The 25,094-nt window shown below is 42.5% G+C and overlaps 1 protein-coding gene across 1 annotated transcript in view; it reads left to right on the forward strand.

Annotated features, from left to right (window-relative positions):
- Window positions 1-1,035: 1,035 nt before the first annotated feature.
- Window positions 1,036-25,094, forward strand: part of grm3 (glutamate receptor, metabotropic 3) — a gene marked incomplete at its 3' end in the record, with an annotated part of 41,358 nt that continues 17,299 nt past the window's right edge. The window contains exons 1-4 of the mRNA XM_083894048.1: window positions 1,036-1,266; window positions 8,918-9,061; window positions 15,555-15,824; window positions 17,315-17,942. Coding sequence (XP_083750174.1) covers window positions 1,102-1,266; window positions 8,918-9,061; window positions 15,555-15,824; window positions 17,315-17,942 — 1,207 coding nt within the window. The 5' untranslated portion in view covers window positions 1,036-1,101. The remainder of the gene's footprint in view (window positions 1,267-8,917; window positions 9,062-15,554; window positions 15,825-17,314; window positions 17,943-25,094) is intronic.

Here is a 25,094-nt window from a genome sequence, read left to right on the forward strand (position 1 = left end):
CAATTCTAGGATCAGAATGCGTGAATTCAGACCAATTTTCAAGTGATTTGGTTGTGGCCGACACATTCTCAGTGTCAGACCCTGACGAACATCCTGATCAGGAATAATGAATGGACATGTAGAGTTTCCAAAAAGTCTAATTCATAATTATAGAACAGAGAGCTGCAGTCTGGGGTGCTCCTTGACATCCCGTCAAGAAGTCTTGCATGTTTTTTCTACTGTCCTGCCTAGTCTGAGACCAATAGGATAACAGAGTGCTCTGACCTGCCATAACATCCAGACATAAACATGGTGAAGAGGATGAGGGATGCTGCTGCTGTTTGGTGGAATTTTGACATTTCAGTGAGCTTTGGCCACCCAGAACCATCCACAATCTTTGTTTCTTATTTTCTGTTTTGAGTCTGAGCAAAAGACCGCAACCATCACCCAGAAGACTTTGGTAGTCATGCTTGACAACTCCCTGCCCCACCTCCTTGATGAATGTTTGAGCCTTAATGGAGATCTCTGCTGTTGTTTTCTCTGTGGAACTGCTTTGATTGGCAATGAGGTTGACACTGAAAAATCAGGTTTAGGGTGCAGTTTTACAAGGCCTGCTGAAAGCCTTTTGGAAGGTGCTGATTATTAATTTTTGATCTTATAGTAATTTTGTACCCTTGACATAGTTCAATCTAGGTATTTTGAAAACCAAACCCATCCCATTCTATTCTCTCTTCTTCTCTCCAAAACAGGACTGATGTCCAGATGGTGTGCCCCTCCATGTGCCATCCAGTTCAGCTCTCCCTGAATCGTTCATGGGCCACAAACAGACCCAAGCATCCACGGCCTCTTGACTCAACCCCAGCACCCCTGCACTGCACACCTCACCCTAAACCCCTTACCCCTCACTTTCACCCTTAGCCACTCGAGTCTTCTCACATTTCATCAATCCTATCCCTCCCTGTACACAACATGGTGGCCTTCATTCCCACTTTACTCTTGGTGATGATGTGTCGGGGGGTCCTGCTCTCCATCGGGGACCCACCTCAATCCCGTCGAGAGATCCGCATCGAGGGTGACCTGGTTCTCGGCGGCCTGTTCCCTGTGCACGAGAAAGGGGCTGGGATGGAGGAGTGCGGCCGTGTGAACGAGGACAGAGGAATCCAGAGGCTGGAGGCCATGTTGTTCGCTATCGACAGAATCAACATGGACAACAATTTATTGCCTGGCGTCTCCCTGGGAGTCCACATCCTGGACACCTGCTCAAGAGATACCTATGCACTGGAGCAGGTGTGTGAGTATGGTTAATGTGCACCAACTCTTTTTTTTTAATTAGTTACATACACAATTACAAATCTAATCTAAAACCTACAAAAAAAGCTAAAAAAACAAACAAATAAAATAAATAAAGCACTACAGTCTAGAGCTTGGGCCCCATAGGTCAAAGAGCCCTATGCCATGACGTGGGTTTCAATTTCACCCGTGGTCATGTGTTGCGTGTCTTCACCCCTCCTTCTCCCCCCCTTCATGCTTCACTGTCTTATCCAAAAAATGTCTTAAAAAACAGATGATTATCTTTCTATTTTAATTTCCTCTCATATCATCCCTAAAATGTATCAGTGGAGATGTGAAAAATGTTGATCATTTGTTGGATTAAATTTCCCCACAGACCGTTTATAGCACTGCATTATCAGAATATGTACACAAATGCTGATTGTTTCTCAGTCAGAGATGATGACAGTGTTTAATCATACTTTATCCACCAGCCACTTAAAATGCTACTCACACTGGGTATTATCTTAGATATGTAAATCAAAATCACTGCCGGCTTCCATTTGCACAACACACTGTTTATTTGACTTGTTCGAAGATGTCCAATACATAACAAATTGCAACAGACCACTTGCACAAACCTAGTAATTTAAACAGTATAATTGATAGTTTTAGCTTAGTAAAAGCTTCTGTTCTCCAAGATTGTCATTTTTGTATGGTTGTAACTGCATTTACCAGTAAATGCTGATGCAGCGTTTCAACTATACAACACAATTCAGTGATACACTTTGTTTAATTTGCTTTTTTTTCGTTCTTTCGTGCTGACTGGCAACATCAGCTTTTGCTGCATTTTACATTTAAAGCCTTTCTCTGGCTGCAGAGTTAGTAAGTTGTGGCAAGTAAAACGTGGAATGTTTCCATCTAAATCCAGCCAAGTGCAATGTCACATTAAAAGACTAGAAAAGCACTCGGAGAGCGCAGACCTCCGCCAAGGCAGCACAGCCCCCCTCAAAATAGTGATAACATCTACGGATCACGCCCAAAATTTAATCACTTGTTACTGGCCACTACTTTTCGAGTTAACAGACAAACAGACAGAGACAGACAGACAAACTGTGGCAAAAACATATAGCTCCTGGCGGTAAAGGTAAAGTAAATGAAACATGTAAATCTATTTATCTACTGCAGGGAAAAGATTTAGCCTTAAAATGATAAGATAAATAAAAATAGAAACTGAAGCTATTTGGGATTAGGGAAATGAGCCAGATACAGAGCAAACAAAAAGCCCTTTTCCCTCAGAGCTCGTTATCGTCAAAAAGATGAGTGTATTTTATTGTTGTGCATTTGGAGATGATGCATCCAGTAATGTTATATAGTGAGCTCTTTGACTGATTGTATAAACCCTGGGTTCCTGACATTGGAGAAAAACGGCTTGTTATATTGTGCCTCAGTTTCAAAGTTGATTTTCAATCCACGCCAGTTTTTGTTCACAGCTGTTGTTATTAGTATGTCATTCTTGTCTAAATTGCAGGTACTCATCGACAGATGAGTAGACATACAAGTCATTTGCCAAGGTGGGTCCTCATGTGAGAATGAAGACAAATTTTTGACGCACATGAACGGCCACAGATGCTGCACGGGAAGGAACAGACAGGGGTGGAGCGCTGTTTCCTCCTCTCCTTCTTCTGCTGAATGGCAGCTGCTCTGTTGGCCTCAAAGGCCCTGGTTCCTAACACGCACTGGTTTCTCCAAAGCGCTCTGTTGTGGGCAATCGCTTCCCAGGAGTTGACGTCGAGGTTGCAGCTCCTAAGGCCTGCCTTCAGATTGTCTCTGTATCTTTTGACGGGTCTGCCCTGGTTGCGATGCCTGTGTCTCAGTTGCCCATACAGTAGCATCTTGGGGATTCTGTTGTCTTCCATGCAAACAACGTGTCCTGTCCATCTTAGCTGGCACTCAACGCTGGGGAGGTCCCACTTCTTCTGGACCTGCAAGTTGGATACTCTGTCCTGCCACTTGATGCTGCAGATTTTTGCTGATGGAACTGCTCCAGTAGCTGGATGTGATGGCGGTAACTTGTCCAGGTCTCGCAGCAGTAGAGAAGTGCACTCAGCAATCTTGGTGGAGAGGCGGATGCCGTGGTCATGCCAGAGTCTCTTTGCCAGTCGGCCAAAGGCTACACTTGCCTTTCCAATGCGCTGTATCACCTCCTCGTCCAGAGATCCACTGCTCGTGATACTGCTACCCAGGTAGCAGAACTTGTCTTCATTTCTGTGTTGTTGATGACAATGGGAGGAGGTGGCAGCACGTTGGCAGCCGGTGATGGTGAAGGCTGGAACATGCCTTCAGTTTTACCAAGGCTGAATGTGAGTCCGAAACGCCCGCAGGCAGTTGTAAGTGATACATTATGTGCTGCAGGTCCTCATGGGAGTGTGCAGCCAGTGCACAGTCGTCTGTAAAGAGGAACTTGCGTAGGATGGCCTCCAACACTTTGGTCTTGGCTTGGAGTCTCCGCAGGTTGAAGAATTTCCTATCTGTGCGAAGCTGGATGTACACCCTTCTGTCACAGCTTCTTAAGGGATCAAGAAGCATTGCTGCAAACAAGATGGAGAACAAAGTAGGCGCATGGACGCAGCCCTGTTTCACTCCGTTACGCACTTTGAAGGGGTCCAAGGTATCGCCATTCTCTTGGACTCTGGCTTGCATGCCTTCATGGTAGGAGGCGATCAGTGCTGTGAGCTTGTCTTGTAGATGTCAGCAGGAATCCCATCTGCACCTGGTGCCTTTCCAGGTGTTGTTTGCTTCAGCCTCAGCAGAAAATAACAGCAGAGACCTCCATTAAGGCTCAAACATTCATCAGGGAGTTGGGGCAAGGAGTTGTCAAGCATGACTACCAAAGTCTTCTGGGTGATGGTTGTGGTCTTTTGCTCAGACTCAAAACGAAGAGAAAGAACCAAAGATTGTGGATGGTTCTGGGTGGCCAATGCTCACTGAAATGTCAAAATTCCACCAAACAGCAGCAAAGGGAGAGTGTTCCAGAGTTTAGGGCCATAAAAACAATAAGCAGCTTCACCAGTTTTCTTGTGGGTCATCTTAGGAATCACTAAAAGACAGAATTTTTCATCCATGTATTAATATCTGTGAGACAGGAAAAAAGATTGTTTAACGCATTAGGGTCCTCTGATGAAACGGAGATATATAACTGCATATCATCTGCATAACAATGATAATTCACATTATGATAACTGATTAATTTAACCAGAGGGAGCATATATAAAGAAAAGAGGATCGGACCAAGGATGCGTATGGACTGAGGTACACCATACTCAACATCAAAAGTCTGTGAAACAGAATCACCTAGACTAACAAAGAATTTCCTGTCAGACAAGTAAGAACGAAACCAGTCAAGCACAAGACCAGAAAGACCCATCCATTTCTCAATGGAATGATCAACAGTTTCAAACGCAGCACCTAAGTCAAGTAAAAAGAGGACAGCAACGTTATTCGAGTCAGCCGCAACTCTGAGGTAATTTACTACTTTTAAGAAGGCAGTTTCTGTACTGTGGTTAGTGCGATAGCCAGATTGAAATGTATCCAATAAATTAGTGTTTAGATGATTAAATAGTTGATTTAAAACTATTTTCTCTAACAGTTTACTATTAGAGAAAATAGTTTTAAATCAACTATTTCAAATCTTCCTTATATTATAAGGAAGATTTGAAATAGGCCTGTAATTGGCTAAGGTTTCTTGATCAAAGGTTTCACGATGGCTGTTTTCAAAGCAGCAGGGAAAATGCCAGACTGCAGAGAAGTGTTGACGATTCTGGCAGTCTGATTAGAGGTACAAGAGACTAGATTTTAAAAGTTTGGTTGGAATAGGGTCTAGTGAGCATGTGGATGACTTCATTTTGGTTACAGTGGCACTGATTTCACTATCTGTAACTAAATTAAAAGATGTCATAGATGCAGGCTTGCTAACAGGTAGATCGCAGATGGTCGTTGAATCTGTGACTAAAATACTGGACCTGTGTGTAGCTCTTTAGCTTAGCTTAAACGCTGCTCTTTAGCTTAGCTTAAACGTGGAGTATTTCACTGGAAGGATAAACTGCTGCTACAGCTGCTAGAAATTATAAACACCATTCCCTTTCCATTTCCCCGTTCCTGCTTTTCCTGTCGAGGAGCAGCAATATCTAGAGAGGATCTTCATTTCTTGTTAAAATCAAACACTAAATCATCAACAGAATGGGCATTGGATGAAGGAAAATTATTAATACTATCAAAAAATCTTGTCCTGGACCTGTCATCAAGTCGTCTTTTCACAACAGTCTCATTAAACTGAGTTGATACAGACGTGATGACATTGAACAACACAAAGAAATGGTCAGAAACAGGAACACGAGTGATATCAGAAATGTCTATTTCGATACCTTTTGTGAAAATCAAGTCTAGTGTATTTCCATGATTATGGGTGGCTCCTTTGACATGTTGTACAAGACCAAAACTAGCTAAAAGATCTAAACATTTCATGACATATAAATCAACGGAATTATTAATATGACAGTTAAAATCCCCAAGTAAAATAATCCTGTCATAACTGGTAAGAGCAATGGACATAAAATCTGAAAACTCAGATAAGAACTTAGAGTTGTATTTAGGAGGTCGATAAATAGTCATAGTATAGACCGGTGGGTCTTAATAACTGAGGCTTAGTATTCAAAACTTGAAAATTCACCAAAGTTACTTCTTGAACAAGTGAAACTGTCAGAGAAGATACAGGCCACTCCTCCTCTTTTATCTTGTCGACTGGAGTATAGAAAGCCATAATTTGGGGGAGATGATTCCAATAATATGGCAGAAGCAGTTGAAGAGAGCCAACATTCAGTTAAGAATAAAAAACTGAGATTATGTTGGGAAATCGTTAACATAAAAGCTCTTACTAGAGAGGGATCTCATATTAAGAGGTGCTAACTTTATTCGTTCAGGATTTGGGCAAACAGGGATTGATTGAGTTTTAATTTTCACTCGATAGCGAGTGTCAGATCTCCTGCATATTTGGCGGGATCTAAAAGAATTGTAGTAAAGTGACCATGCATTCAAAAGGCCAATTTGTTTTAGTGTGCTGATGGGGTTAGAATGAGGGGTGCAGTTGGTTAAAATAGGAGATAACAAATTGGCATTTGGGGCCCATGAGGGGGCAGTGGTGAGTAAAAGAGAAGCCAGAGCAGCCACAGGGGGCGGGGAAGAATAAATCCGGAAGGGGGTGTGTGGTGTCAGTCAGTCACGTGCAGCGGCAGTCTGCACAGCATGCTGTACAGTATGTTACAGATTAGCGGCTAACATCTTACTGCCCAGCTGGTTTGGGTGTACTCTGTCGTCTTTGTAGAAAGAATGGCGATTCCAGAAAAGATTAAAATTGTCAATATAAGCCAAGCCAAAGTCCCTGCAGGTAGAATACAGCCAGGTGTGGAGGCTGAGGACTAGGCTGAACCGCTCAGCTCCACGAGCCAATGTTGGACACCGAGTTACCTGTGGTTCGCAGGAAGCTGAAGAGGTCTCTAAAATCGGCTTTGGTGAGCTCGGACTGCTTACGAGCAGTCCGAGCTCACCAAAGCTCGGACTGCTTTACATCCGATGTGGACAATGATTTTAGTGACTGTGGAGGTCAGGGAGCGCAAAAGTTCTGGGAGTTTATTTAAGATAACAGACACAGTAGATCTGGGGAGGCAATGAGTGACTGCATTGAAGAAGCGGACTTGCCTGATGATGGAGTCCCCCACAATTAAGGTGGAGGGGGGTGCCGCTTTAGCCTCGCTTCGGTCAGATGGAGGCCGGTTTCTCCAAGGATGATACCGCTTGAAAGTGACAGCCATCGCAACCATGTGGAGGGGTAAGTAAAACCACAGTGGAGGCAGCCATGTATGTGTAGCTCTTTAGCTTAGCTTAAACACTGCTCTTTAGCTTAGCTTAAGCTTGAGACGCAAGGTCATCAATCGATCGTTGATCCCACAAGGTAGGCTATCGAGCTTTCTCACAAGCTCCGTGCGAATAGCAAATCCGACGCCAGACGTCCTCGGGCACCTTGAGGCTTCCCAATGCAGTAAAAGGTGTAGCCTCCACCTATCTCCTCAAGTTGAGTTTCTCCAGCAAGTCTGGTCTCACTCAGGGCTGCTATGTCAATCTGGTACTGGCCAACAACCTGGCAATGAGCGTGGTGGGTCGCTCTGGTCTGTCTCCTCTGTCTAGCAGTCCTTCCATGCCTCTAAGATCAGGGGCTTCCTTCTCTTGTGTTTCCTGTTTTCTCGACCGCTGGGTTGGATGCCCATGCAGGCATGGTCTCCTGCCAGGGGCGCTTGTATGGTAGGCTTTCTTGGTGGTAGGATCCTTTTATCTCCCTTTCCCCATGTGGGGAGAGCAGTGCTGTCCCTGGAAACGGCTGTTCTGTCACTGTGGGAGGATACGAGCACTGCATCTACCACTGTCTACAGTGGACGACCGTCACCCCACAGCCGCCTGCGTGCAGAGTCGGGGCTGAGAACTCCCAGCAGCATCCTCTGCTTGTTCCCGTCGCCATTTCTCCATTGCCACAGGACTTTGTACACATTCTTTTAGCACTAAATCACATGTCAATGATTATTCAACTAGACAGGCCAGGAATCTTAATCTTGCAATTTGTATAACATCCAGAAGTCAATCACCTATCAAATATCATGGAGTGGAATCAAAACATACATTTAATAGATAGAGTCATTGAGTCTGTAGTGTACTAAAGCAAACTAAGACATGCTCTGGTGGGGAAAACGTTTCATTTTACACAATATTGTTCACTACCTGGGGGATAATGGCTCGTATTTTAATAAGACATTTTTCTCCTGTTTTTTATACTTTTATAACTCTTTAATTTTGTCAACATTTAATAGTTTCTTAGTGATTGTGGTGTATAATTTTACTTCATGTCTTTTTTTTCTGGTTGTAGGTGTCAAATAAGCCCTTACAGTTTTCTGCTGCAGTTTAGGTATTATGTATTTATATAGCACTTTACTAGTCTTTATGACCACTCTGAGCTGCTTTACAGTTTTGCCATTCACCAATTCACACCCATGTACTCAAACATTCAGCTTATTTATAGCCGTGTTTTCATGCAACAGTTTGGTACAATGTGGTTTGTATTTGTTTGAGTTACCATTTGGAACAGTACCAGAATAACCAACCCCTACTGTTCCATTATTTGGCAACCTTCCCTTGCCATAACAGTCAGCTGATGGGGTGACGGAAACGCGTCACTACCTTACGACCGATGTAAATATCCAATGGAAGTCAACTCAATTTTAAATAGCACCACTATTTTTTTTCACTATTACCATTAAGAAGAAAAAAAATACAAATAAAAATGAGTATCAGTAACTGCAGCCATCCATTGTTGTTTGTTGCGTCGGAAAAACACATTATCATTGTGTGGGAAATACTTGTACATACAGTATTTTACAGTTGACATCAGAAATATAGGAAATGTTCAAATGATTTTAAACTATTTCAAATATACAGAATATAGTTATTTCTAAGAACAAAACGAATAAAGTATTTTTAAGAACAAATTGATGACACGCATCATATGCACCACAGACTATGGTGCACAATGTCAATATAGATAAATGTATGTACCTGTTGCTTTTAGGCTCTGGAGTTTGTGAGAGCCTCCCTCACCAAGGTGGACGACACAGAATTCATCTGTCCAGACGGATCTTATGCTCTGCAGGACGACAGTCCGCTTGCAATCGCTGGAGTCATTGGAGGATCCTTCAGCAGTGTGTCCATACAGGTAACACACACACACAGAAAGCCGATAAAGTCAAGAAACACTAATTAATTCAACATATGCATCATTCTTCATACTTTTGTTTGAAAAAATAGCTTATTTCCTTGCACAAGCTGCATGATGGAAAATGCAAAGGCTGACTTCCTTGCCTTGGTGTGACCGTGCCAGTCTGTGTTTGTATAAATGTATGTGTATCACTGCAAAAACAGCCCAGCTAGAGATAAGCCAAATATTTGTAAATTTGATTCAAATAAATGTATTTCGAGGAAAAGAATTGTGCACTGAAGTGAAGTCAAGTGGCACTTATTGCAAGCAAGTCAATGTAATTTATCACAACTCATAGAAATTCCTATATTTGCACACACACTAATCTGGGAAGTGGATCTGGATTTCAAACCATTGTTTTACCTTGTTATTGGTAATTCAAATCTCATTAAGACAGTTCAATATTTCTTCCTAAATTATTTTTTTTATTCAAGTGCAACACTCCAAGATTCTTTTTTAAAGACAAAAAATAAGAAAATGATTCCCAGAACCAAGGCTTATTTGACTTCCCTGAAAATCAATTTTTGCAGCGTTCAAACGTGTGTGTACTTTGTTTCTTAGAAGTTGCAGTGGTGTGTTATTGTGTTTCTCCAGCTCTTGTGACAGAGCTCAGTGATTTGCATAGCTTAGTATAAAACCTCCTTCTTCCTTTCCTCCTCTGTGACTGCACAAAAGCCTCCTCCTATCAGTCCTTAAATCCCTAATCTCTGCAACTCTGTCTCTCTGTCGCCTGTTTCCCACACTCTCTTCTTCGCTCTCCCACATTTTATATATTTCTCTCTCTTTTGTTTACAATCCCTTAAATCTTTGCGCTCTTCCTTCTCATCATTGCTGCCCCCCCTCCCCCCCACCACCCCCAACCTTCTTTATATGCATTCTGGGACGTCCCTCATGGCTATTTGGAAGAAGTACTCAGTGTATGCTGACCTCAGCCACCTTCCTCTCCTCTTCCTGCTTCCTGGGGCAGCCATTGTTAACAGATCTGTTTCTCGTCCTTCATCAAACATAATTATCCTTAGTTTTCTTGCGGCTCATTCTTGTTGCCCTTTTGCTGCTGTTGTTTTTCTAATTTTTCTTTTCAGACAGAAAGCGCAGTTTTTGCTAATATCTTTTCCAGAGAAGCTAATCTAACTATTACTTGTTTTACTTTTCTAATTGATCTGATTTAAGTGTTGGGGTAGTTACTCAAAAAAAGTAATTAGTTACTAGTTACTCATTAGTTCCGTAAATTGTAATGGGATTACTTTACTAGTTACTGGATTTGAAATGTAGCTTCGCTACTTATTACTCTACTTTCGCGTTTCTTACTTTTCTGTGTAGATATATGGACAAACATCACTTAGCCTGCCCACATAGTGTTTATTGTATAATGTATACATAATGGCATGTAAAACCATATGATCCAACGCAGACTGGATCATTTCCAGTGCTTTAAGTGGAAACAAATAATTGCCGGTACTCCCCTCATACAACTGTTGTCAGGTAAATTAGTGTCGTGGGCGATCGGTTCCAGCAGATCATTAAGTTATAATATATTCATATATACTAGAACGCAATGCTGATTTTTAAAAAGAAAATCATTTTATTGGCCTTTCAACTATCCAGACAACTTATGTTTGTTCACTTGCATGTGGCCCAAGGGAGGTCTACAGGGGGGCAGTCCTCAGGTAGCATACAGGCTGATGCACAAGGTAACTGACTGGCACCTACCATTCACACATCAAAGACAGACATAGATAAGAGATGGAGAACAGCCATGAAGAAAATTGGAGAAGCCATGTGGTTGATAAGTAAATTGATTAAATAACACACTCCTGTGTTTCTATTATTTTAGACCTAAATATATATGTGATTGCAGTGTAGCTTAAATGGGCAAATACACTGATATGGACCCACAACATTTATATTATTGATGAATAAGATCTTCATATTAGTATAATAACTTGTGACAAGCTATATGACCTGCGTATTGTGTTTTATTTTGAAAGAGGGGCGGAAGTGTTTTAATTTGATTCATATGACACATACATAATGCTTTTTATGACAAAGATCGAGTACAGTCGCAATGAAATACAGGGGATCTGAGTAGCTCTTAGTAAAACGCGTTGACAGATTCTCAAGAGCGTTCTTTTCTTTGTTTTCACTCCGTGGTCTCAACCTTTGTGTAGAAGACGCTCTAGCACTGTAATTAAGGGAATAACAGATGCATCAGATGATCTCTTTAGTTAACTGCTCAAAGAGAGAGAGAAGAGAGTTCTGTCGCGGGGGAGTTCATAATCTGCGGTGTTTGCAGCCAAGTTTCACTTTTGCACAAAGAAACTTTAATAAGTGCTGTTCCACAGTGTACTCTTCTTGAAATGGTTTTATTCAAACTGATCTTGGACAGAGTCTAAGCGGGTATAGACAGGCCCGTGCTGGCCGCAGTTTTTGCATGCGGCATCACAACATCGTTTCGCTGGTTACCAGGTGAAATAGGAGGAAAAAATAGGGCGTCTTTAGGGCGATCTGCCTAAAATTTCTTATTATTTTCAGTACAGGGCGCCCTGCTGGCTAAAAGCCTGTTCTCCGGTGTCTCCATATCTATCTCCATTTCCCTCCTTCGCACCAGCAGCTACGTCACTCAAATAGATCTCCATGACAACAGTGCCCAGGCAAGCACACATACAAGCAACACGCATGCAACCCTTCACTTCACATCACTTAAACGGATCAGAAATTTACACACAGGCAAACATGGCAGGGGTAACGCAGAAAAGCTTGTTACTATAGTCAAGTAAAGTTGTGTAGTTACCTATATTTTTAGTGTAATCAATCAATCAATCTTTATTTGTATAGCCCACAGTACCCTCGACCAGGGTAAGGAAAAACTACCAGGGAAAAAAACCTTATAACAGGGAAAAAAGGTAGAAACCTTAGGGAGAACCACAGGTGAGGGATCCACTCCCTGGACGGACAGACGTGCAGTAGATGTTACCCAAAACATACAATACACAAGTGCTTCTACCCAAAGAATTTTCAGTTTAAAGGCATGTTTGAAAGTGTAATGCGTTACTTCTTTACCAAAAAAGTAATATCGTTACTGTAATCTGTTACTTTGTAACTCGTTACCTCCAACACTGTTGATGTCTTTGCTCCTTAATTAAATCATCAGGGATTGTTTTATGTTAAAGTCTGTTAGGAAGGCAGAACACAGCTGGACCCAAATGCACAAGACCGGAGGCACGATGGAATATGTAAGAGTCTTTATTCTATACAGGAACACTTTGTCCTCTTAGAAGGAAATAACATAAAGCTTAGCACTATGGCTAGATAGTCAAAAACAAACTTAAATTCTTCTTGAAACAAATAACTAAAAGGAAAAATTAAATAAATTTGAAAAATATATGACTTATGTCAAGCACAGTTGCTTTCAAGACACAGGGTTCTAACAGGTCCTTGGAAACATTCAAGGCCATCAAAGTTTTAAACAGACATGAGTCATTGAAAGTGCTTGAATTTAGGTAATGTCTCCATTGTTGACACCACCTACTGTTTCGTGCCCTTTCCAAATTCCAAGAACTCTGGCTCACCAAAGAAAATTACAAAGACTGACTTTGACCAAGATCCCAAGGACAATCACTTGACCAGATGCAGAGCGTGCTGCAAATCCATAAAAGTGAATGCCATGGGCGAAGACGCTCTTACAAGTCACCCTCCCATGTTAAACTGTGTCAGCACATTCAGTCCTAGAATTTGAGGAAAATGGACCTGGAAAGTCCTCAAATTTGATGTCAACAAGGGCATGTGAACCCCGAAGACAGACAGCAAAAGCAATGTTGTGCTAGCAAAGGGAGATGTCTCAAACAGGTTGGAGTATGACTGAAAACACAAAGTTTCAGCGGTTTGAGGGGCTGCGCTGCAGCTACACAGAAACACTCCCAGTCGTCAGTCAGGTCTGTTAGTACTGTTTGACAGATAAAGGACGCAGCATGCAAATAATGTTGAATTTTTTATGTTCATGAAGACCAAACAGAGGCAAAATAATAACAAGAATAACAAAAAACTGTCTTAAGGCCATTTATGTAGTCAGCACCGTTCGGCTTTCCATTCCTACATGTTTGTGTATGTGTGTATGTGTCTGTGTGACTTGCATTCCAAGCAGAAAACAGTGTCCGTCCACTGCAGCATTTTTTCCCTCCGTTTCTTTTACTTTTCTTTTCTTTTTGCTCTTCTCTGATAGTCAGTTCTCACCTTCAGTGCATCTCTTTTTCCTCTGTCAAAAGAGGAGAGCAGCTTTATCAAATAGAAGTCCCTTTCACACTTATATCAGCAGGTATAACCCGGGGGAACCTGCTCAAAAAAGTTGAACACCATTCCCACTGAAGAAGAAAAAGAGTGTCACAGGGTCACTGGAGCCAATCCCAGCAGCTATAGGGCAAAAGGCAGGGTATACCTTGAGAAGGTTGCCAGTCCATCTTAGGGCCAATACACAGAGAAGAACCGGGACTCTCACATTCACACACACATGTCCAATTAACCTCTGCATGTTTTTGAACTGAAATGAGAAAACCTACGAGCACATGCAAACGCCATAGAGAAAGGCTCTTGATTGGATTGGGTTGCAAACCCAGGTCTTTTTGCTCTAAGGCACCAGTGCTAGCGACTACGCCTCTGTGTGGCCCAGGAGAAACACAAAAGGCTAATTATAACGATAAAGACACACAAAGCAGTTAAATCAGATCAAACACATTCCCAGGGTATGTCCTAGGGTAACTAAACCTCCTCTTATGAGGTTAACTCCGCCCAATGCCTGATTTGGAAAAATGCCAAGAAGTGGGCTGAGAGCTGAGTGAGAGGGAGATGGAGGGAGAGTGTGGAGCTAGACCAGGGCCCACAGCAGCCAGCTTACTCAGCTTATGTCACTCCCTTGCAGTTGGTGTAAATATAATATAAGAGTGCTCAAAAAAGCCAATGGTCGATGGTGTTTGACCAGAGAGGCAGCAGATACACCATTTCATCAGCAAATGACATTACACCTGAAAGAAGTGGTTTATGGGTTTAGTTAGACTTTAAACCTGATATTAAACAGATTTGACCAGTGAGACTTGAGCGCATGTGTCCCCACAGATGGGCCTTGTAGATACCTGTGGTCATTGGAAGGTAATGGAGCAATGTGATTACATTAGTGCGAACTTCCCCAACATTTCAGTTAACTGCGTCTAATAAAACTATAAGCAACTGCCTGTGAGTGTGTGTGTGCGTGTGTCACTGCAGGTCTGTGTACGTGTACCGATTTGTCCTTGTGTGCGTGAGGGTGTGCTCTAATTTTCCACATTATTAGTGAAATGAGATTCTGAATTTTTTTTCAAAACAGTCCATCAACTGAGCTGCAAATGAAATATATAGAAAAAAGCCCAGAGTGATGCGTTCTAACAGGATTAAACTGAGGCGAGAACAGAATGGCTATGCTGTGTAGTTTTTGTTTATTTGTGTGTGTGCGTGCGTGTGTGTTTGTGTTTCTGTCTGTGTCTATGACTAAAATTGTAATGAACATGAATAAACCCCAGTCAACAGTAAAAGGGAATTTAGTAGAGCCCAGATTACGTAACTAATGCATGAGTCAGGCATTCCTTGAACCTGTGTGTGTGTGTGTGTGTGTGTGAATTGTCTTATCTTTAAATAATCACATTATGCATGAAGCTATTCCAGTTTTGCAACAACCATATAAATATGTTGAATTTTTTTCCTGTAATGAAAAAAAGTGCAGTTATTAAAAGACCATTTTAATAATTCTGTAGGGTTGGTTTTGTCAGTGTACCAATAATATTTGATCCGACTTTGATTATTCACTTGAAAAAAGTTTAATAATTGTGATCTGCTGCCAATATATGTCAGTTTTCAAGTTGTTCAAGTTGTTTGAGTCCAGTACCAATTTCTCGATGTTTGTTGATTACCGGTTTAATGGGTTTCATTTTCATTCTTTCATTTTAAGACATCATTTTAAGTGTACTTCAGAGGAGACAGAAAATGCAGATTGGAGATCTGCATATTTCATGACAAAATAAATGAATCCTATTACACGGAATAGTTGTAGTTGAAGTTTGTTGACAATACAGATTATTTTTTTTTTTTATGTATTGAATTTTTACGTGCTTATTATTATCAGTATTATTATTAATACTGATAATAATAAGGAGGTGAGTAACTCTACTTTGCAAGCATGAAAAAAGACTTCTCATTTTCAAAATGTGTTTGCTTCATGAAGGTCTAGTACTGAAACTTTGCTAAAATTATACAGCAATTTTTATTCAGTAATATGTTAGACAGTGTGTTTCCTTGCTACTTGACCGACCAAAAGTGTTGTTTATTACATGATCATTAGGTTTTGCAATGTGTCAATGTCAATATGTTCTTGTAATCCATGAGAAAATGTGATATCATTTATTAAGTTGTGCCCCTTCTCTTCCCTCAGGTTGCCAATCTTCTCCGGCTATTCCAGATCCCTCAGATAAGCTACGCGTCAACAAGTGCCAAGCTCAGTGATAAAACCCGCTATGATTATTTCGCCCGCACTGTCCCCCCGGACTTCTACCAGGCCAAAGCCATGGCTGAAATCCTCCGGTTCTTCAACTGGACATACGTGTCCACCGTTGCATCGGAGGGCGATTACGGTGAAACTGGAATTGAGGCCTTCGAGCAAGAGGCTCGCATGAGGAACATCTGCATTGCCACTTCTGAAAAGGTAAGGTACAAATATATCCCCTCTTCTGGGGCTAACTCTGCCCAGTGCCTGATTTTGAATAATGCCAAGACGTGGGCGGAGAGCTGAGTGAGAAAGAAGAGGAGGACAAGAAGCACCCTGGGATGAAAACTGTGGCGAGAGAAAGGGTGCCACAGCACATACCAGTGAAGCAAGAGTAGACTAAGATAGCCAGTGGCAAAAAACGAAAATGCAGTAGCTTGTGTTTGGTTAGAGAGGAAGTAGATATGCTGATGTGTATAAATTCTGTTCTTTTGCACTGGGATCAACAAAAAACATTACTAGATACACATAGACTGGTTCTCACCTGAAAACAAAGTGGTTTATGGGTTCAGTTACATTTTAAATAAAAGAGATCTCTCTCTCTCTATGATGTAATCTCCATGATTAATAGAAACCTCAAAAATGCTATAAAGCCACAATTTTAATCTGTAATGTCATAATGATGAATGGCAGGAAGCTGCACCTTAAACTAGACCGATTTGTGATCTTATAAAAGTTTGTCTTCATGTCTTATCTGCTCTAGCCCACAAATGGAGTTTATATTACACTGATGTTATCAGTTATGAACCATAAAATGAAAGCTCATCTCAGAGGAACCCATACAAGGCACTTTAGAGTCACATTTTACATCTCATTTGCTACAGATGTGCATGTTATACTCCATTTCCACTGGCCAAAGGCCCAGTTTAAACCCTTTTAAATGGGTTTTTGATCAGTGGGAATGTGTTTAATTGACAGTAACTCTGAGGTCAAATGGCCACAATAGATGTAGGTTTTAATCAGCTTTGGCTCTGTTTGGTATCAGTGGGAATAAAAGACCCAGGTGGACATGCTCATTTTGTCTTTGTCTTAGCAGTGATGCAAATCACTACGTCATTTCACAACTATTCATTTGAGTCCTGGGCTCTGCTACTCTACATGCTGATGTGTCCATGGGCAAGACACTTAACCTCACATTGTCTGTGAGGGTTCTCAGTCATCCAGGTCATAGTCATCTTCTGTGATTAGCTTTAGGCGACTGGACTGGACTTGAGTGAAGGTCAAGACATTTCACCTCTCATCCAAGAGTCTTCAGTACAGTTCATCTTCTCAGAACTGAAGATTAACTCCATGTTCCTCCTTAATGGCTGTGAATGGGTATGAAAGATGTGCGATAGAAAATGCACTGCATATAGATGTCAATGAGTGAATGGGTGTGAAAGGGTGAATAGCAAACTTTGTAGTGTAAATCAGATTTTGAGTGGTCTAGAAAACATTAGAAAGATTGATTAAAGGAGGGACTGGAGTACGGCACATTCGTGATGTCATAACTCACCCACGAGTGAAGTAGGGGGCAGTCTAGCTACTGGAATGGTGTCAATCAGTAATCCCGGGTATACCCACTAATTTTAGTGTGAAAGAGGCTTCAATGTGAGCTTGTTTTAAAGTAAAGGAAGCATTTACAGACGATCTGTTGTCTTTGTCTGCAGGTGGGACGCTCAAACGCTAAGAAGTCCTATGAAGCTGTGATCCGTCAGCTCCTGCAGAAGCCAAACGCCCGTGTGGCCGTCCTCTTCCTGCGCAGCGATGATGCCAGAGAGCTGCTGGCAGCTGCTGCCAGGCTCAACACCTCCTTCATCTGGGTGGCCAGCGATGGCTGGGGCGCACAGGAAAGCATCGTCAAGGGAAACGAGGTCACCGCAGAGGGAGCCATTACACTCGAGCTGGCAGCCAATCCTTTGCCAGAGTTCAACCGCTACTTCCTCAGCTTGAACCCTGTCAAGAACCTCCGTAACCCCTGGTACAGGGAATTCTGGGAGCAGCGGTTCCAGTGCTCTTTAGGTGGCGGAGGAAAAGAAGGAGGAGGAGGAGGAGGTATTGGACTTGGGGAGACGGCTCACCTTCCTCCGTGTGGCAAGAGCTTGTCGATGGACAAGAATAACTTTGAACCAGAGTCAAAGATCATGTTCGTGGTGAATGCGGTGTATGCTATGGCTCACGCTCTTCATCGCATGCAACAGAGTCTGTGCTCCAACACCACCAAGCTGTGTGACAGCATGAAGGCCTTGGACGGGCGCAGGCTCTATAGGGATTACATCCTCAATGTCAGCTTCACAGGTAAGACAGAGCGTATGGGGAAGGGGAGTGAAGAGTAAGTTGTTCAAGGTGGACGAAGATAGAAACAATGTGAATGATGAAAAGGGGATTTTGTGAGCAAGACATAGACAGGAATGGGAGCACTGTGCCGCATTAACTGTCGTCTCAGGAACAACACAGGAATGTTGTCCTCCTCAGCCAAAACAGAAAATAAAAACTGAGACAAATCCACTTAATTGCTGTGTATTGTCAGAGCCAGACTGCCATTGACACCTATTACCCATGCGTAATTGACATGACACTGCAGAGTTGCTTTGAGGAAAGAGAGCATCAGTTAATCCGTCAGCCATATTCTTCCTTTCTGGCACTAATGAGATTGTGTGTGTTATAATAGCTCCTATAGCGCACTGCCTGTCAGCAGGTCTCGGTAGAACTGGGAGAGAAGAGAGAGAGGATTGGCTTGACTGACAGGTGGCGTACAAAGGAAGTGGTATAAATAAACTGCAGTGTCTCAGGGACTGACAGGTTTAGAGGTGCTTATTCCTCCACCGACCATGACCAGGAGCAGACATCACAGCAGCCAGACAAGCAGCACTAACACGGCAGCTTTGCCACGAGACACCAGGGAACCAGAGACAGAGAGGACGGAAGAGTGGCACCGCATGTGGAGAGAGGAGGGAAGGAAGCTCATATAAGACTGACAGGACTGGGGTGGTGTAGAGAAAGAGTTTGTGTAGAGTAGAAGAAGTGATAACGAGGAAGGATACAAGAGAGCAGTGAGGCAATGATGGATCAGGACAGCATGCATCAGCAGAAGAGGAGGATTCTCTTTGAAATTCCCTCATCTTCATTTCTGCTACAAATCAAAGGGTGTTGAGCTTTTCTGTCTGAGAGGAGGCAGACAGACAGGAGGAACGACGAGAGGGAGAGTATAAAGTGAGATCGAGAGGGAGAGTCTTGAGTGTTGATAACCACTCCCATATAGTTATGCTGATTAACAATTCTAAAAAGTTATGCTGTGGATCCATCGTGGCACGGTTCGGTTTGGTACAGTGCTGTTCGGAATGGTAAAGCCCTGGGTCACATTTGCAGAACAGTTTATTTAATATGCAGGGAGAGGCCTGTGCTGCTAACAAGTTCTTGCCAACGAAATCTCGTTGCATTGCTATGACAATAACTCTACACCATATGGACAAATGTATTTGTATCTTAATGCTCCAGCTCCAGTACAAGACATTATAGACAATTCTATGCTTCCAACTTTGTGGTAACAGTTTGAGGAAGATCCGTTTCTATTCCAACATGACTGTGTCGCAGTGCACAAAGCATGGACTATAAAGACTTGACTCAGTCATTACAGTCCCTGTTGGTGTAATGGTCAGGCATTCAAATACTTTTGTCCATATAGTGTATGTGTTGCACTTGGTCACTTTGCAATTTCAATTATTTCGCCATAACTGAGCAGCGCCATTATAAAACCCATCTCTAAATCTGTATGTTTCCTTCCTCACATCCCTCTCTCCCACTCACTCCAATGACGTATCTGTATGAGGTGCATATAACATGTTTGAGGTTACCAGGGTATTGATTTTTATACAGCTTCAGTGTTAAAAATAAAAATAAAAATAAAAACGCATTCAAAGAATCAGTCTGAATGAGACAACAGGGAGGTTGAAGGTAGCTGTGAGATGATTGTTAGCCCTAACTCACTGACTGGCTGTCACTGCTCTTCATACTGTATACAGTACATCTTTAGCAAGAAGAGGTGAGCTGAGGTTGAATGTGGTGTATAAATACTGCAGCATCACTGCATCTCTGCAGTGCTCTGAGTCTGATCTGTTAGCTGATAGAAAAACTATCACTGTTGAACTCTCTCTCAATCTCGCTCCCGTCTCCTTCTCTTTACACACATGCATGGTCATTAAAAACATATTACGTCGCGTCAAAGTTTGATCTCACTCACATCCTCATGCCTACCGATAAAGTGAATTACTATCCCCCCTCGTTTTAAACGTACATCACACCACACTGTGCCGTCTTTTACTGTGTTCTGTTATGTGTTTCTGACAGCGTATGTGGTGCACTGAGGCAGTATGTCATGTGGTTAGAGAGAGAGAGAGAGAGAGAGAAAGTGTGTGTTTTCATATGCCCCTTCTCATCTCAGCTAGTTGCTATGGTAATGAAGCCGACACTATTGCCCATTGTTGGAGTGATCTGGCAGATCATGGGAACTGCTCCCAACAGACACAGGGGCACATTTGCGCATTTGAGTGCTTCGCTACGTACTTTGGAAAAACATAAAACACACTTTTGGTACGCACAGGAGACGCATACACAAACACATGTGCAAAACAGTCTGCAATTTTTTTTTATTTTTTTTTTACAAAGCTTGAAAAGCTTGTTTTTTTATGAGCATGAAACTGCAGACACCCCAACCCACACGCTTCTCAAAGCCATTATTCAACTCCCACCCGCCCACCACCCCAATCTGCAGCAAACAGATCAGAATACATGCACACAGTCTTGTGTTGAAATAGTGGTGTGATGGATGTGATATCCCCCTCCTGTCTGTATGTGTGTGTGTGTGTGTGTGTGTGTGTGTGTGTGTGTGTGTGTGTGTGTGTGTGTGTGTGTGTGTGTGTGTGTGTGTGTGTGTGTGATATGTCTGTGTTAGCAGAGGCGGTGTGCCTTCAGGGCCATATTGAGCAGAGAGCTCACTGCAACGTTTAGATGCGAGCAAACAACCTTCACTTCTCTACCTTTCTCTCTCTCTCACTCTGTCACCCTCCATCTTTTCTATCACTCTCTGTCACTCTACCTTTCCCTCTCTCCCTCCATGTCCATTTCCCCTTTGTCACCCAGAATGTGTCCTATACTCTTTCTACATTCAAACGCAGCACATCCCACTCAGACTTCACAAGGTTTCTCTCTCCTGCCTCCACCGCCTCTCTGTGGTTCATTGTTTCTGCACTGTACCACACTCTATCACTCCATCCATCCTTCACCTTTTCTCTATTGATTCCACATCTAAAGGCTTTTCTCCATCCACCTATATCTCAGCTGCAGTCACATCAGTTTCTTGCTTTTCAGCTGTCTCCCTTTTTTTTCCTCCTCCCTTGCTTTCTTTCCCCTGTCACTTCCCTCCTTTCTTTGCCCTTATCTTGTCTTGCAGCTCATCCTCCCTCCCGCTTTTGGACCACTGTTACCTTCTTTTGTCTCCTCTATCTCAGCACCTTTCTTTCAAGTCAAGCCTCAGTCCTCTACTGCCGCACCTTTCCTCCTATATTCGTTCCGATGTTGTTGACTTTCTCTATTCCCCCATGGCCTGTTGCTCTGCAGCTGTCTCAATGGACTGAATCTGCAGGGAGAACAAATAAAGCTAATGTGCCCTGTCTCTGCATGTGTGTTTGAGCGTTCATTCATTCACACATAACTGTATATGCTCAGGAGTGTGTCTACATAATAATAATTTGTGTCCCTTCACACTGTCACTGTGAGCCACAGATGTATACGGTCATGGGGGGAGGGGGGTGCTGTGCCTATCTCAGCTGACATTGTGCGTACACCCTGGACAGCTCGCCATTCCATCGCAGGGCCCATACAGAGACAAACAACCATTCACTCACACCTACAGTCAATTTAGAGGGATTTAGAGAGTTCACCTAATCCCCAAATCTGCATGTTTTTGGACTGTGGGAGGAACCCTGAGAAAACCCACACACACAAACAGGGAGAACATGCACTCAGTGGAAACAAAGGGGAGCAAAAAAAATGTTGGCCATATCATTAAATATAGAGTTCAAAGTCCTTTTTTTGAAGTGTAGTTGTATTTGTATTAGGTACTGACACATTATCAATGCGGCATAGTGGCTTGCACTGTTGCCTCACAAATGGAGGTTGTCAGTTTGCATCCCAGTTCGAACAAGGGCCTTTCTGTTCTCCCTGTGTGCACATGGGTTTTCTGTGGGTACTCAGGTTTCTTCCCACAATCCACAAACATGCAGATTAGGTTAATTGGATGCTCTAAATTGACCGTATGTGTAAATGTGTGAGTGAATGGTTGTTTGTTTCTGTATGTTTGCCCTGTGATGGACTGGTGACCGGTCCAGGGTCTACCCCGCCTTTCGCCCTATATCAGCTGGGATTGGCTCCAGCTCCCTGTGACCCTCCATGTGGAGCATAAAGTGAGAGAAAATGAATGAACATTATCAACAGTCAGGGGTGGACTGGGACAAAAATTTGGCCTTTTTGGTCGTTGATGTACAAACACACAAGCTCTTAATGACACTACCATACTAAACAATATCCCTTTATATTCTATATTTTGGGCAACGTCATTATTGGTAAAAAGGATCAAAAACTGTGAAAATAGCAGATCTACATACTCAAAACACATAAGTTGTAAGCTCCATTTTCGTTTTTCGTGTGTTGTTTTTTCTCTCGCTCTCTCTCTCATCATTAAAAGTGATTGGACGAGGGGGGGGGGGGGTCTAGAACATGCATGGGTGAGACTCCTGGGCCTCTGTAGCCTCTCATAGGACCATTGGGCCAGGTATTTTTTAGACAGACAAGCCACTGGGCCAATCATCAACTCTGTGCTGTGTCTGCAGCTGAGCACTGTGCCGGGAGAGTTAGGGCCAATTCCAATTCCTATCTTAACCCTCAATCTTAACCCTCAAGCTCAACCCTTAATCTTAATTTGCCTCAAAACCAAGTGTTAGGGGTTATTTTGTCACTTAGAAATGGGACACCCCTTAAATGCAGATATGTCTTCAGACGTCTACTAGTGGGGGGCAGAATAACGCGAAAGCTGCGTCCAGTCTGTCAACTCCAAAAAAGAAGAAGAACACATTTACCTCACGATTATTTATTACGATCCGCTTGTCAGTCAAGTTATTAGGTTGTCAGTTAGTTATAAGATGATACTCATACAAATACCACAACCACGGACATATTCAGCTGACAGTTACCACACTCCACGGCTTATTGAAAAGTAAACGATAGCAAATGATGGCTATATCAAAACACGCAAAGCATTCTGGGTAGCCCTTGCTCCTAAGGGTGGTCTCGGAAAATCTCAATATTGAGGGCGATACAGCCCTTAAACTTGCCCCTCAACTCAATCGAGACAGCACTTGCACTAGAGGGAGCGCACATTTTTTAGATTGAGGGTTAAGCAAGGAATTGGAATTCACCCTTACAGTAGTTACCAAGGCAAGGCGGGGCATGGCAAAAAAAAGTAAAAAAAACAAAAAACAGCCGTCACCGGCCCACCGGGAAAAATCCCGGTACTCCCAATGGCCAATCCACCCCTGTCAACAGTGACTTCACTCAACCTGCCGTTTAGTGTGTCGCTGTTTCCCTGAAACAGCCTGGTTCATGGCGACACTCGCCATCGCAGGTAGAAGGTGAAACAAGTTTTAGCCGCTAAACAAAAGGCTCACCAATTACATCTACACCCGTTTAAGTCGTAACATGCTTAAGACTGATGTTCACTGCTATTTCTTGCAACTATAAAGCCTGGAAACTGGACTTTGTAATCTGTTCTGTCCCAGAAAAAAAGTCCATGTAGCCAAAATCAGCAATTTTACATGGCTGCCTCGATCTGTAATTTAAAAATGTGTTATCTTGGTGTTTGAAATCCTTTGTTTGGATTGACCAAAGTGACTAATGCTGGCATCAGACTACACAATATTTCTCTCTCACACAATAGTCAACATGTCAGATTATCAATTACAGTGTCATGGATTATTGCCGTGTCTTGTTTGGAGGACTGGAAACACTGCAAGTATGAGCCCAACCAATTATCGTTCACAACACTGTGCAAGTTCATAGGTCAGCGGGAGGCGGGGCAAGGAGTTGTCAATCACGGCAATGGATGCGTTGTGGGTGATCGCTCGCTTGCTTGTGCTCAAACACAAAAAAAGAAAAAGAAAGAAAAAAGATGGACCTGTTCCTGGGTTTCACAAAGAGGACAGTGTAAACTGTCTGTCCTTCGGGGAGAACTTGAGGTAACAGCAGCAGCAGCAGCAGCAGCAGCAGCAGCAGCAGCAGCATCCCTCTTCCTTCTTGCCATGTTTATGTCTGCATGTTATACCGCGTTAGAACACTTTGTTATCCTTTGGATAAACGTCCAGGAGCACGACGTAGGAGAAGTCAGACTAGGCAGAAAAATAGAAAAACATGTCTGACATGCTAGACTTCTAGTCAGGGTGTCGCAGATCGTCCAAGATGCCAAATCTCTGTCCTTCAGTTATGTTACACTACACATCCGCTCATTGTCCTCGACGTTCAGACATGGGAAATGTAAAAATCGGTCACGACCAAATTGCTTGAAAATCAGCCTGAATTTGTGTCGTCTGATCCCAGCATTACCCAATGAGGCAACAGTAGAGCAGATTTTGTCGTAGGAGTGAGCAATTTACAAACTTCAGTTTCCAAGTAGACGTAGTTCTTTTTTTTCAGTTCAGTTTTTCTTTTTTTTTCTCCTGTCCCCTAACCCTAGCAGGCATGTTACCAATGAGAGCAAGTGTATAGGTCCTCAGCTGGTTAATAAATATGGCTATATTTACAGTGAAAATGATGTCCATATCTCTTACCAACTACACATCACAAGAAAAAGGCATTAGTCTTAATGCACTATTTACTTTGTTGAGTTTGAATCTAAATCAAACACAATTCTCCATGTCTTAGCACACAACTTAACCAGCCAGCTTTTGGATTTTAGCTACACTTTAACACCAAGAAAAGAGCCCCCTTAATAAATCTGTATGCCCCCTTTCTCCCTATTTTTAGATTACTTATTCTACCCAAGCCCCTTTTGCATTCCCTATGTCTTTCTCTGCTTTTAATACCCACAATCCCCCTTGGGCTTCACTTTAGCCCGACATGGCCGAGAACATAATTAATTTCAGCTTCTGAATGAAAAGCCTGTTTTCACAGTACATCTAATTAAGCTAGAATAATAAGGTGTTTCTCACGTTAGCAAGGACACTAAATGTCTCTCAAAAATTAGGGATGTGGTTAGGCTCCATTATATCGCAGTTTGTCTCACCTGTTATTCGTTTTATATCCTCCGACCTCAGCTGTTTGTTGGTAATCTAGCAAAGATTCAAGGCACATCTACATGAAGACGTAAACAATCTTTTTCTTTATCCTTTTGAAAAAAGTTTT

This window comes from Microchirus variegatus, assembly GCF_963457635.1.
Source record: "Microchirus variegatus genome assembly, chromosome: 8".
Classification (NCBI taxonomy): domain Eukaryota; kingdom Metazoa; phylum Chordata; class Actinopteri; order Pleuronectiformes; family Soleidae; genus Microchirus; species Microchirus variegatus.